Source organism: Cervus canadensis, chromosome 10 (assembly GCF_019320065.1).
Source record: "Cervus canadensis isolate Bull #8, Minnesota chromosome 10, ASM1932006v1, whole genome shotgun sequence".
Taxonomy (NCBI): Eukaryota; Metazoa; Chordata; class Mammalia; order Artiodactyla; family Cervidae; genus Cervus; species Cervus canadensis.
In genome coordinates, this window is record NC_057395.1 from 52,983,047 (window position 1) to 52,997,314 (window position 14,268).

A 14,268-nucleotide genomic window follows, 5' to 3' on the forward strand; every position below is an offset into this window, starting at 1 on the left:
GATAAAAAGCATGACACTCGAGAAATAATACACCTTAGACACATAAAGTAAGAATGTAAATTTTGGACAAGGTGCATAATTCATTTTTTGAACTTTGTTTTTACATTGTTTGTGAGATCTAGCGAGTGTTAGGACTGAGGTCTGGTTTGAGCTGTAAGTCGGGGGTGGAGTCTCCCAGGGCCTGGTCTTGGCCGTTTTCACTTATCCTGAAGGTTCTGCTGTGTTTTGCTGTGTGCACAGCTGCGGACGCAGGCGCCTGTTCCCTGGACAAGAGGTGGCAGGTTGGGCTGGGTGGGGCTGGGCATCTGCAGAAGGACTGTGACAGGCAGCGGGGGAGCAGCCCTGAGAATTGTGAAGTGTGAGATTTGGGGAAATCTTAGCAACCGAATGCCTCCTGCGTGCCCAGGCCCCAGTGGCAGGGCGGCCCTGCCCCCACCCCAGGCCCTGGACATGTGCCCTCTACTTCATCATCTGTTTGTTTTTTTTTTTTTGAGAGGTATCTTTATTGGTATTATGTCCATACATTTTCAGCACTGTCTTTCAAAAGATGTTTCTTATTTTCTAATTTAATGGAGTGATTCAAAAACCAAAAAGTATAAAAATGTATATCATGAGTATCTTCCAGCTGTCCTTGACATTCATCTGCCTGGAGGCCAACCTATCAGATCAAAAATCACTGTTAGTTATTCTTGGGTTTTTCAAGAATTTGTGAATGAAAAGAAACTAATATATTATTTTTTCCTGTTTACATTGGAAGTAGCATATTGTACACACCATTGTACTTATTTTATTATTGCTAGATTTGCAGCATCAGTGCACAGAAGCCTTCCTTATCTTTTTTAAAACAGGTTACAGTATTCCATTATGTGGGAAGTTAAACCACACACCAATGAGAGGTAGTTGGTGGTGACAACACTTTACACATATATATGTATATATGTTTATATGTGTCTATGCATATAGATATATATGTAGAGGTCCTTTGCAGTTCATACTGCATCATCTAGTTTAATTGTCTAGAAATTCTGCTTGTTTTAATTATGATCTCTTTTCTGTTTCAGCTAAAGATTGAGTGAAAATTTCCAATGTTTACAGTGTATCACTTATAGGAAGGAACAACCCTGCCCCTGTTTTCTGCTCTTGAATTCATCTTTACATTTAACACTTGTCCTTTTACAGTAAACGTTGATATTTTCTCTTCTGGTTGCCTTGTTTATCAGAGAGAGGTTGGCTGGGGAAGAAGCCCTGAGTGGCTTTCTGCTGGCCTGGAGGTTGGCATGGGGACATTTCCTGCCATCACAGGTGTGTGAAAAGGCTGGACATACTCTGGCGCTTGTCTAGGCGGCTGGTCTCCCTGTCCAGCTCCGGGCAGTACTGCTGTGGTCTGCTGTATCCAAGAATGGTGCTGCAGTGTCTCCAGGCGGCCCGGATGGGGTCCACTGCCCACGACTAACAGCCAAGCCTAGGCGGTCATCCCATGTCTGGCTCCTGGCTTGTCAGTTTTTTAACGTCACCATTTAAGGCTTTTTTCTGAGTCACCAAGTCTAAGTTTGCCACAAAAGACTCTTCAGAGGAGAAATGTGAGGTGAGGGGTTTCCAGGGCCATCACTTGGTGGATGAGCTCCAGCAGCTGAAGGAAGGACCCCCAGGGTCCTCAGGTCCTCGCTCAGGAGATGTCCCTGCCCGGAGGGCACTTGGAGACAGTCCTGTCATGCATGGTGGCTAGTGGCTTGGGCTGGAGGCCTTCCCTGAAGCTCGGGTCCGAGCCTGGTGCCCCAGCTCTCCTGGCTCCGGCTGGGATCCTCCTCAGAGCAGCATGAAACACGTTCTGAGTCTAACCCGTGAATATCAAGTTACCATAGAAGCCATGCCGCTCCTCACAGGTCCCCACCCTCCACCCCCCGGGACACTGGGGATGATTTTAGCTTTTTGATAACAGTAAGAGCCTGCTTCAGTGGGTTTAAGTGACATCAGACAGACTCTTTATCTATGAAAGGATTTGTTGCAATGTAAACACTGCTTTCAACTTCCTGTTCTGTTTGTAGAATTTCACTTTGACCTCATCTTAAAGCTCTCTTTTTGAAATCCAGCTGTGGTCTAGAAGGGCCTTGGAAGGGGCTCTGCCCTCCCTCCTGGTGTCTGGCTCAGCCCTGTAGGCATAAGCGCGTTGCCCTCGGGCCTGAGCCTCCACCTCCGGCCCCCTGTCCCCTTGCCAGGCTCCTGGCCCATCTGTCCAGCAGGAGGCTCAGGATCCGGACCTAGGGTAGGCCTCACATGCTGCCTTCTGGGCACTTTGCTCTGCTTTCTCACTTGAACAATACATCCTAGGCCGTGCTGTCCGTGAGCCTTGACCGTCGAGGTGATGTTGGACAGTTAGGGACCCTTGGTCCTCCCTGGTCTCCTTCATGACTCCCGTCTTCATAGTAGACCCATTCCTTCCATGTTTCACTGTATGGTACTTGCATGCGTGTTAAGCTGCTCCGTCGTGTTCAATTCTTTATGACCCCATGGACTATAACCCACCAGGCTCCTCTGTCCATGGGATTCTCCAGGTAAGAATACTGGAATGGGTTGCCATGCCCTCCTCCAGGGGATCTTCCCAAACCAGGGATCAAACCCATGTCTCTTATGCATTGACAGGTGGGTTCTTTACCACTAGCGCCACCTGGTCCTTATATTAGGAGATGTCCCGGGTAGGTGCCCGGCAGAAAGACTGGAGGACTTGGGAGGTAGGCATTTCTGCTCAACCAGTCACACTGCTGGGGGCTGTGGGTTCCTTAGTGTTCCTGCAAGGACTCTAGGTGAGGTCATAGAGCCGCCACAGGTGGGCTGACTGCGTTCCTGGCCTTGTGGTGCCTTTTCTGAGTCTTAAGCATTCGTGAGAGAAATCCTCCATTGATGGCTTTAATCTCCTTCACTGTCACCCTACACCCTGTGGACCCTCACCGCTCCCTGCAAGCACCTAGGGTGGTCACCCTGGGGGTGTGTCTGGCTAGAGCTCAACAGCCCCTCCCGCCCTGCCCCCCACCAACCACTGCACTGCAGCTGGAAGCCGGTTCACTGTTTCATTGCAGTTCTCACTTGCCAGATATCCTTCCCCAAAACCCAGCCTTTAGCTTTTCACATGTGGCAGGAATCTCTCAGCTTATCTTGATTTCTTTGACAAGCTTTTGAACTTAAATTGTTAATATAATTTCAATAAATTTTGTTTTTTAAATCTGGTGTTTTTTTAGTTTTCAGCCTGTTGTGGGCTGAATGTTTCTGTCCCCAGAATCCATATCTTGAATCCTTGTGTTTGGAGGTGGGGCCAGCAAGCAAGTCCTTGGGGTAATCAGAGGCCCTCCACACACTGGCTGGGGCAAGGAGAGTGGGGAGGAGGCTGTCTGCAAGCTGGAAGCAGGCTCCCACCACCCTGTCAGTCCTGGATCCTGGCCCTTCCAGCCCCGGGAATCAGAACCACCTAAGTCTCTTCCAGGAGCCAGGCCAAGAGAGGCAAAGCCTTCATTTCAATTTACTTAATCCCTACAGTTAGTGGCTAGCAGTGCAAAGTCAGTGCTGATATAAAATTGAAGAACTGGCAAAAAAAAATATTAAAAAGGTTTATAGTTTGAAAAAAATAAAATATCCTTCAGAAACCTCTGTTGGCAGTAGCTGGAAGGGTCCCTGGATCGTGGCTCTGAGCGTCTGGATCCCTGGGCTAGACCTGTCCAGGTGGAGGTCCCCTGTGGTACAGCCTGGTGCCTGCTGCCCCCACTTCCCAGGTGTGTGAGGCCGTGTCCATATCAGGGGCATGATGCTTAAGTTGGTCCAAGTCTCTGATTTCCACTCGGCCCCTGCTTCCCAGGTCTGAGGAGGGACCTGTCATTTCAGGGACCAGCTTGTGTTTCTGTCCCACGACTTCACATTTGAGGTGACCCGGTCTCCCTCCAACCACCAGCGCCACCCCCCAGGACAGTGCAGGGGTGGGAGAACCCGGCCCATCCCTCCTCCCCTTCTTGCCTCTGTCTCGGGAAGGAGCTTGCTTTCCTGTTTCTATTTTGATTTCTCCAGTGGCCACTTGTTCCTGGGGAGCCCTGGCCAGGCAGCAGCTCTCCCTGGGGTCCGTCTGGCACCGGCCCATCTTCGGGCATCTGCAGTCACCCAAGATCCCCCCATCTCCCCCAGCCCCTGGCAACTCCCAGTCTTCTTCATTCTCCATGGGTTTCTCTCTGTGAGTATTTCACATGAACAGAATCAGAGGACAGTGTTTGTTTCGCTTTCACTGAATATAACATGTCGAGATTCATCCGCCTTGTGGCCTGTGCCAGAGTGTCATTCCTGTTTATGCTCAATCACATTCCACTGCATAGATGGACCACACCCTGTTTGTCCCTCACCTGTAGGCGGGCACTCGGGCTGCTCTACCTCTGACCCTGACGGGTGCTGTCACTCTGAGCATGAACATCCTCCTACCAATGGGAATGCCGGCCGTGAGGCCACTCCATATCCAGCCTTTTGAGGACCTGAGCTCCTACACTGAGGCTACATCACTTTATATTCTTACAGCAGCCTGGGGGGCTCCAGGACCCCACGCCTGGTGGGCACTGGTAGGAGTGAAGGGCCTCCTGATGCCAAGCTGTATTTCCTTGATGACAGATGACATTGAGCACCCCCATTGGCCATTTATGCATTTTCTCTGGACAAGTATCTGTTCAAATATCTTTGAAACTGGGGTGTCTCTCTTCTTACTGAGCTCTGAGGTTCCTTTGCGGAGTCTGGGTGGAATCTCATGTCCGGGCACAGTTTGCAGGGATTTATTCCTGATCTGTCCTCGTGTTTTGCTTGACGGTGTCCTTGGAGGCCTCTGAAGGTTTGGTTTTGACAAAGTTCAGTTTAATCTGTTTCAGTGCTCACCTTGTTGTCACCACTGAGACTGTGGCCCAGTCTGAGGCTGGAGCTTTCCTAAGGGTTGTGTCCTTTAGGCTCTTTGATCCATTCTGACTGTCACCCCTTCTCTGAGAGATGAAATTACCCAGATACTCAGAGCACACCCCTTATCCTGGGTGGGCTCCCCTCTCCCCCACCCGCCGTGTTGTGGGTTGAACCCCATCCGAAGTCTTGGCTGTGACATCACTGCTGTCCTGAGACCTCATGGCAGGACGGGATCAGGCTTGATGACAAGCAGCTGGGGGCCGGGAAGCTCCTGGCTCCAGCTTTGCCTGCTGGCTGTTCAGAAGGTTCTCGAGTCGCCTGCAACATCTCTAACGTGTGTTTTCCTCCCCAGACGCGGACTTGACCATTGCTGAAGCCAGCAGCTCGGACAGCCGAGGGGAGAGGCCAGAGTTCCTCGCGCATGTGGACGAGGGGCTCCTGGGAGGAGAAGGCAGCTACCTAGGCGCGCCCCTCACCCCCGAGAAGGACGACGCGTTGCATCAGGCCACCGCCGTGGCCAACCTGCGGGCGGCGCTCATGAGTAAGAACAGCCTGCTGGCTCTGAAGGCGGACGTGCTCGGGGAAGACAGCTCCCTGCTGCTGGAGTACCTGCCCAAGGGTGCCCATTCCCTGTCCCGTAAGTGCCGCGGCGCCCACTGTCGGCGGGAGGGAGGAGCCTCAGCCCATGATGCGGTGCTGAGGGTGCTGTGCGAACGTGGGGGTCGCGATGGGTCGCGGGGCCTGTGATGGGGGGCTGTCGGGGGCACTGGGAGGGAAGCAGCCGTGTGCTTATCCGAATGTTTCATACTTGAAGTCGAGGCGTGCGTTCGTGCTTGCTAAGTTGCTTCAGTCGTGTCCGACTCTTGGCGACCCCGTGGACCGTAGCCTGCCCGGCGCCTCTGTCCATGGGATTCTCCAGGCAAGGATACCGCAGTGAGTTGCCATGGCAGAGATTGAACCCGCGTCTCTTATGTCTCCTGAATTGGCAAGCAGGTTCTTTACCACTTGCGCCGCCTGGGAAGCCCTGAAATCATGCATCTAACCCTAAGCCCTGATCAGCTGACGAGTGCACCTCTGTGCCTTGCGGAGGACTGGCGCCGGGGCGGCCTCCGGACGGCCGAACTCGGGCTCCCTCTGCTGGCCACGCCCCGCCGGTACCGCCTCGTCCTGCCTGGGGCGTGGCCAGCGTGCGGATCCGCCCTTACCGGGCAGTGCTGCTGCCCCCGCCTCAGATGTGGAAAGGATTTGGGTGTTGTGCTTACACCTTAAATGTCTCCTGCTGAGTTCCAGTTGCTCGGAAGCAAATGACGGAGTGACCCAAGAAGCCCATAAGGTACAGCGGTGCTGGCTGAGTCCCCGGGGGGGCCACGCTGGGCGGGAGCTGCTCCCCCTAGGCTCAGGTGTTCTGTACATCCCATGTCCTGGGTGCGCAGGGGACCGTCGTGACTGTCTCCAGACACCCTGGCAGGTTGGTGTCCGTAAGGAAGAGCCAGGTGTGGCCCCGTTTCCCTTTTCGGGGCAGGATGACACACCCCAGAAAGGGCAGTGCTGAGTGCAGAGGGTGTGGGGAATGGGCTGGTCCAGGGTTCTACAGTCCAGCGTGTGTGGCTGGCAGGGCTTTGTGTGGTCCCTGAGCACCACTGAAGGAAACAAAGGGAAAGCTGCAGCCGGTTTTGGGCATCTGGGAAGAGTGTCTTTAATTTTCACTCTAATCTTAAAAACAATATCTTCACAACTTTGCTTTCACGAGCACTAAAATATCCTGAGTGTCTGTGATGGAAATTGCTTGTGGCTAATAAAGACCAACGTGGAGAGCAGCGTGCCCGTTCTCATTGCTTCTCCTACCAGAGTCCGAGGAAGGTGGCCGTTGGGGCTGTGGAAGAACCTGGCTGTGAAGTCAGACCCAGGGCTGAATCCCTCAAGGCTGATGAACACACTTTTGAAAACATGTTTAGGTCTCACTTCTTTGCATCTGAGAAATGGGAACAGTGTCGTTTACACAGCTGTTGTGAGTATAAAATGTGGACGTGTAAGCCAAGTCCATTTGACAAACGCTCCCCAATGTCATTCCGTTTCCCACTCAGATCAAACCCTGAACGTGTTCGCAAAAACACATTAAGGAAGTGGTCCCAGGGCGTCTGCAGCATCTGGGGTTTAGAGTTGGCAAGTCCACAGGAGCTGAAGGGACAGCTGGGCAGCTTTGTGGGTGTCGTGGCAGGAGCAGCTTAGGGTAGGGTGTGGGGAGGTGGGGGCATCCCCTGCAGAGCAGAACAGTTGTTCTGGCTTTTTTTGGGGTTCTCCTAGTTGGTGCGTGAACCTTGTGTGTCAGAGGCCCCAGGAGGTGGGGGCAGCCCTTCTGTACTGAACCATGTGGTCACAGGAGTGATGGTCCCGTCCTCTGTGCGGATGGGGAGTCCCTCCTGGGTGCCGCCCAGCATGGGCCTGCACCCCCAGAGAGCTCACCATCCTGGGGAGCATGGGATGGAGTATGAGCTGAGGACCTAAAAACACATTGGAAGGGAAGCATGGCTTCACACTGGGCACCACTGATAGCAATGCAGAGGCTCTGCCACCCGAGGTCCCAGGTGGAGACCCCTCCAAGCTCATGGGCACAGAGGCTGCCACGCTTCCTCCAGGGAGACCCAGAAGGAAAGTGGGGCCCTGTGCCGCGGTGCTGGGAGTCCCTCACTCCTGGTCTGGTATGAGGGGGCTGTAGGGTCTCTTTCCCGACTCTAACCCCCAGGTTCCTTGAGGTGCTTGTTGATGAGATTTTTCTGGGCCTAAGCCTTTTGTGATGTTGGGGGATTTGTTGGGCTGACATCCCAGCAGCCATAGCTCGTGGCTGGAGCAGCGGGGGAAGGGCACTCTTCATCATGGTGTCTGACGAGGGTGGCTCCATGGTGTGCGGTGTGCTGAGTGGGACTCCTGGGCCCTGTCAGGTCATCCCAGTCTCCAGAGGAGAGCTCTGTGGTCAGCGTGGCCGGCTGGGCACGCAGTGTTGCAGAAGCAAGGGGTGGTATCGGCACATATTTAATTAAGAGAACCATCAGATCTGCAGACAGTGCCTAGCAGTAACTGAAGGTCCTTTCTGGACAGTTCTGGAGCCTCCAAGAAAACCATGTTCAGTTGTTCTCCCAGGTCTGATCACGTCTGGCTTGGCAGTTAAGCTTCACAGATGGTTTTGTTGGTGGATCTCCAGTGTTTAACTGATTTCTCCGTGAGAGGACTTGCGTACTTTTCGTTTTGCTTCAGTTTAAGTTTTTTTTTGCTTTTATTACATTTGCAGTAGGAGGCTGACATCCCACTGGTTAAAAGTCTCTGTTCACTGAATAGAAACCATGGCAAGCACCTCTGTGGTGCCAAACGTGCTGTTTCCCGAGCCATGTTTGTGGGTGTGTGTTGATCCGGGAGGGACTTTGAAAAATGCCATGAGAATACAAGTAACCTTTATTTCTTGGGAACGAACTGGAGATGAAGCGGTTGCCCTGGTCACTGGAGGCCAAGGCCTGAGGGCAGTGTGTCCCCAACCTCCCAGAAACCCCGACGTCCTGTGCGTGTCGCCGTCGTGGCTGCTGGGAACACACGAGGATCTATCTCACAGCAGTGGCAGTGCTGTCCTGTCTCTGTGGAAGGATGTGCTCCTACAGGAGAGAACGCAGACCTGGGTTGGCAGCAGGCGGGGTCTGCCCTGGATGGGGCCGCCAGTCACAGGCCCCCCTGCCCACATTTCTCTGTGCACTGCCCCCAATGTCTGTCAGGGAAGCAGATGGGTTTTGTTCTGATTGTGGTTTAAAGAATATTTCCTTCTGGTGTTTACATGAATTAAGGACCTTCACTTGAGTCAGGCTTGATATGGGACCTTAAACACTCTCCTATGAAAGGGCATTTGACTTAGGTATTACAACCCTTACAGGTAAATAGCCAGGTTGACACACCTAGAAGGACTTTCTAGAAGATCCTTCCTCCAGGCATGGTTGGGCATGTGCTGTATCCTTGCCATGGGTTCTGACTTTCTGGGTAAACTACCCCGTCGTAGCCAGACCACCCCCCAGACAAGGCACATGCGGAGACCCAGATGCTTGGGAGTGGCAAGCAGATAGAAACCTCGTCCAGCGAGACTCAGGCCTCATGACATGGCAGCGTGCGGTTCACTGCAGGATGGCCAAGGACAACGCTCCCCGAACTCTCCACAGCCCGCCAGCTGGCGTCCATTCACGCGGGTGAGACTCGTTTCCTGTGTCCCCAGGACCTGGCACCAGCCCAAGTCACCTCCCTCCGGCCCCTTCGCCCTCCTGCACTCAGAGCCCCGGATGCCCGCTCTGGTGACCGGCCAGACGGAGCCCAGGGAGCCGGCCGCCTCCCCAGCCCAGGTAAGACGCGAGGGCTGCCGGCCAGACGCCTGTCCACTGGGCACATCCCCACGGGCCCAGTGCCCAGAACCCACATGCTCAGCGTGTCCTGGGTGAGCCTGTGTGGTCGTGGCTGCTTTCCATCCACCCTCTGCCCCACAATCCCCTTGGCCCCGTGTCACTCAGGGTGATGCAGGTGTCGGCTTTGCAGTAATAGTTGCAACATCCATGACGTTAAATCAGCTTTGATATTTAAATTACAATGCTCCTAAGGGGCAATTTTCCCAGTGTAGAGACTCCTACAGCAGTGGGTTAAAAGCCCTGAACAGTGCTGGTCGTTCTCAAGCGGGTTTTGCTGCGGTGCTGGCGGCTGTGTGTTTGTTACCAGGCATCTGAGATCCACTTCCTGTGTCTCAGGTAGTTATTTAAAGACAGGTCTGTTAGGTTCCATTATTTCCCTGAAGAAAAAAATCTTCAAGGAGGGAGAGTTTGAGCACATGTTTTGTAATTTGAAATAAATCAAATGCTATTTCCGTGCGTTTGAAACCGGGGTGTTTCAGTGGGAGGGGCTGTGCTGTGCTGATGTGGATTTTTCACGTGTCCGCTCAGGCTTCCTTTCTGGAGGTGTGACGGTCATCCCATGGTGGCTGGTTGGGGACCCAGTGAGTAGATACATACCTCTGTGCTACCGTCTCCCTGAGTCGGTCGCATCCTCACGGCCCATAACTCGTCTGTCTCTCCTAGGCCGACACCCCTGGACCTGGAGGCCTGGGCTGAGAGACTGGCCTCTCCGGAGGTGACTCCAGCTGGGTCCTGGGGTTTCCACGAACTCTGCCGGCCTGGCCAGGGTGACCAGGGTGTCCTTTTGGCTCGTTGTATGGCCAGGAGCACTTTCACGGTCTGGATGGACTTGCCCAGGGCTCCACCCTGAAGTCAGATAAGGAGCCCCAAGAGGTGGACACCTGTGGACGATGGTTTTTGAGGCTGCGAAACCAGAATGGGCATTTGGTACATGGGGGTGGACCTGGGTATGGGCCTCTCTGATGCAGGCAGCCTGGCATTGGGTCCAGGTGGCCAGCAGTGATGGCAGAGCCACACATAGACACACATTCACACACATACACACACATCCTGGGGAGCCATCGGCGCAGGTGGGACTTGAAGGCTGCAGTCCTTGAGGGACAGAAAAATCTGTAGAAAAGAATGCAGTGAATCTGCTGGAACTGAAAATACAAAGTGTGAGGCTGAGGATGCACTAAGTAGTGTAGAGCAGCCTGGGTACCACTCGAGACAGGGCACGAGAACTGGAAGAGAGTGATGGAGAAGATCCAGCTGAAACTCGGAAAAAAGGCATCGGGACAAGCAAAGACACACTGAGGAACAGTAAGAATGTCCAGTGCTTGTGCGCTGGGGTCCAGAGGAGAGAAAATAGAGTGGAGCAGTGTCAGGAGAGACAGCAACAGAGAGTGTTCCCAAACTGATGGAAGACATTCTTGCACAGATTCAGGAAGCTCAGTGAACCAAAATAAAACAACCACCAAACACCCAAACTGGGCACATTGCTGTCAAACTATTGAAAACCAAAGACAAAAATAGAAACCTTGGAAGCAACCTGAGAAAAGAGACATTAAAAGGAACAACATCAAGATTGATGTCCGGCTTTGCAACAGAAACAATGCTGCTAGTCTCTAGGGCACTGCAGAAACTCTGAGACCAGAATCCTATAGCCAGCAGAAGTACCCCTTACGGACCAGGGCCACGTGAAGACGTCTGCCAGAGAAACAGAAAGGGGGGGCTGCACTGTCACCCAACAGGAAAGACTGGAAAACAGCCTCTGTAGGAAGATTGTGAGCATTTAAAGCAAAGTTTATGGCTTTTTGTGGGGTTTTTGACTCCAGTAGGAGAGTAACACGTGGCACAAACAGCTCAAAGGGTGGGAGGGTAGGCAAGTGTGGGGATTGAATGGGTCTCACCTTCTCTACGAAGTCACAACTAACAGTGACAAAAATCATCATGTACAGCTCAAAGACTTATGAAGAGAAAAGTGGGATGGTACTTGATTAATTTCAAAAGAAGGCAAGGAGGGAATGTTAAAGGAACAAAAAGCATGAAAGGACAAATAGAACACATGTAGCAAGATAGCAGACAGCACCCAGATATACCAATAGTCCTGTTATTACCAACATACTGAACACTACAGGAAAAAGAAAGGGTTATCAGCCTACTTTTCAAAGACAATCTATTGTTTGTAGATAACATGTATTATAGATAAGAACACAGAAAGGTTTAAAGCAAAGAATTTAAAGAAGGCTGAGCACTGAAGAATTGATGCTTTCGAATTATGGTGCTGGAGGAGACTCCTGAGAGTCCCTTGGACTGCAAGGAGATCAGACCAGTCAATCCTAAAGGAAATTAGTCCTGAGTATTCATTGGAAGGACTGATACTGAAGCTGAAGCTCCAATACTTTGGCCACCTGATGTGAAGAGCCTATTCATTGGAAAAGACCCTGATGCTGGGCAAGATTGAGGGCAGGAGGGGACGAGAGAGACAGGATGAGATGGTTGAATGGCATCACCAACTCAATGGACATGAGTTTGAGCAAACTCCAGGAGATAGAGAGGACAGAGGAGCCTGGCTTGCTGGAGTCCATGGTGTCGAAAAGAGTTGAACATAACTGAGTGACTGAACAACAAAAAGATAAAAAAGAGAAACCAAGGAAACACCAGCCTAAAAAGGCTCATCAGTATCAGACAAAGTGAACCGTGGAGGAGTGTTGCTCCGGAGGCTGCTACACAGGACAAGAGAGTTCAGAGGGAAATGCAAATACTAGATGCACAGGCTGGGATTTTAGATATATGGAGTGAAAGCTGACAGCATTGAAAGGAGGAAGAAAGAAGTCCACAGTTAAAGTTAGGGATTTTTAACAGATTTCCTTGGTAACTGATAGATCGGCAGACAGAATATCTGCAAGGATGGAGAAGATTTGAACACAATTTTCAAATATTAACCTGGAATAAACCCACTGAGTCACAAGATGCTGCTCTTTTCCTATATGTTGGACTCAGCTTGCTATTTTGTTTAGGATTTTTGCATCTTTGTTCAGAGAAGTATTGTTGTAACACATGGTCAACCAAGTCATACATCACACCAAACAAATGCATAAACATTCCAAGTGCACAGGAAACATTTACAGATAGACCAAGCAGGAATGTAATGGAGATCTAAGCAAATGTCAAACAGTGAACTCATACAGAGTGTGTCCTCTAATCTCTGTGAAGTTAAATTTTAAAAATCAGCAACAGAAAGATATGTAGAGTAAGTCACAATGGAAATTACAAAATATTTTGAACTGAATGATAATGAAAATATGACACATCAAAACTTGTAGGTTACATCTAAAATCCTATTTAAGGGAAATCTATAGCTCTTGCACTTATTAGAAAAGAAGGTAAGTTTAATTTGAGAAGTCAAGAAGTGAGAAGAGAATAGCAAATTAAACCCACAGAAGACAGGGGGAGTGAAACAGAGAGCAGATGTCAATGAAATAAAAAGCAGATGGACAACAGAAAAATGAACAAAATCAAACACCGATACATTGAAAGATTAGTAAAACAAACTCCTATCACAGTTATCAGTAAGAAGAGAGGACAGGAAAGCTGATTGTCAATAATAGGTATATAAAAATCATTACAAAGATACTATAGATGTTAGAATGATAATAAGGGAACATCGTGAACAATTTTGTGCTAATACATTTGACAAATTGGAGGAAATGGGCAAATTTCCTGAAAAAACACAGTATATCAAACGGAGCATTTTAGGATGCTCCAGGGCCGTCGGTGGGTGGAGGAAGCAGGCTTATGCGGGCTGCTCTGAACCGAATCAGAGATGCTGGGCCACAGGGCTGGCCCTGGTCTGGCCATGGGGTGAACATGGAGGGGACCATGACCCAGATGTGAGAGCTGATAGAGGAGAACGGGGTGGCTCTGGGGTGGTTGGTATGAAAGCTGTGCTCACAGGCATGCTATTTACCTTCTCTTGAAATCCTTCCCTCATGAGGAGGGCAGCCCTGGCCAAGTCACAGGGCCCCAGATGCTGCAGAATACAGAAACTGGGGGCGGGATTAACACAGACAGTGGAGATCAGAGGAGGAGACAGCAGATGCCCAGCCTGGCAGCAGCCAAGAGGGATAGGCAAGGAGGCCGTGGACGAGGGTCTGAGCAGACTATGATGGGGATGCTGAGGTGGGTGGAGTTCTCAATATGTGGTTCTGGGCACTTCCCTGGTGGTCCAGTGGTTAAGACTGCACTTCCAATGCAGGGGTCGCGAGTTTGATATCTGAAATGGTTCTGGATGTTCCCTGGTCAGTGAGCTTACTGTAAATCTGATTCTCTGCAGGGCTGGGCGGAGACGTTGCTTCCTCTAACAGTGCTTCACTGAGTGGTACTCTTGTAGATACATTCCTGCAAAACTGTAGGTCTGTGTTACTGAACTTCATACTTCAGATAATCTGGTGCCAAGTTCTGACCTCGCTTCCTCATTTTCAAGCTTGCCATTCATCTTGTCCGCTTAATTCCAGGCAAAAGGGCTCTGTTTTCAGGGTGGATTGGTAGAGAATGTCTGTTTCAATTTGATGCTATCTGTGCTTTTTCATTTATTTTGATTACTTTTTCACTGGTTGGATTTTTAAGACTTTATTGGTATTTATGAGACTCAAACTGCATGATGTATAAAGGTGTCCTAAGATATATAGACTGTAAACCACAAGTTATGGAAGTGTTAGCTTCTTTCCCTGACAAAGTTCTTTTTTTTTTTTTTCAAAGTTCTTTTAATTACAGCAGTCAATGAAAACTTTCCTCAAAACTGTTCATGAAAGTAGTTGCATGGTGCCCCCTCCCAAAGACACATGCATGTCCTAATTCCTGAGATCTGTGAATGTGATCCTATTTGGGAAAAGGTCTTCCAGACCTAATTAAGGATCTTAAGATAAGCTCTCCGTGGAATATC

General features: G+C 50.6%; 1 protein-coding gene across 2 annotated transcripts in view; it reads left to right on the forward strand.

Moving 5' to 3' along the window:
* Window positions 1-14,268, forward strand: part of ZBTB46 (zinc finger and BTB domain containing 46) — a 50,705-nt gene that overhangs the window by 27,508 nt on the left and 8,929 nt on the right. For both annotated transcript variants that reach the window (XM_043479987.1, XM_043479986.1), the window contains exon 3: window positions 5,264-5,548. In XM_043479987.1, coding sequence (XP_043335922.1) covers window positions 5,264-5,548 — 285 coding nt within the window. The remainder of the gene's footprint in view (window positions 1-5,263; window positions 5,549-14,268) is intronic.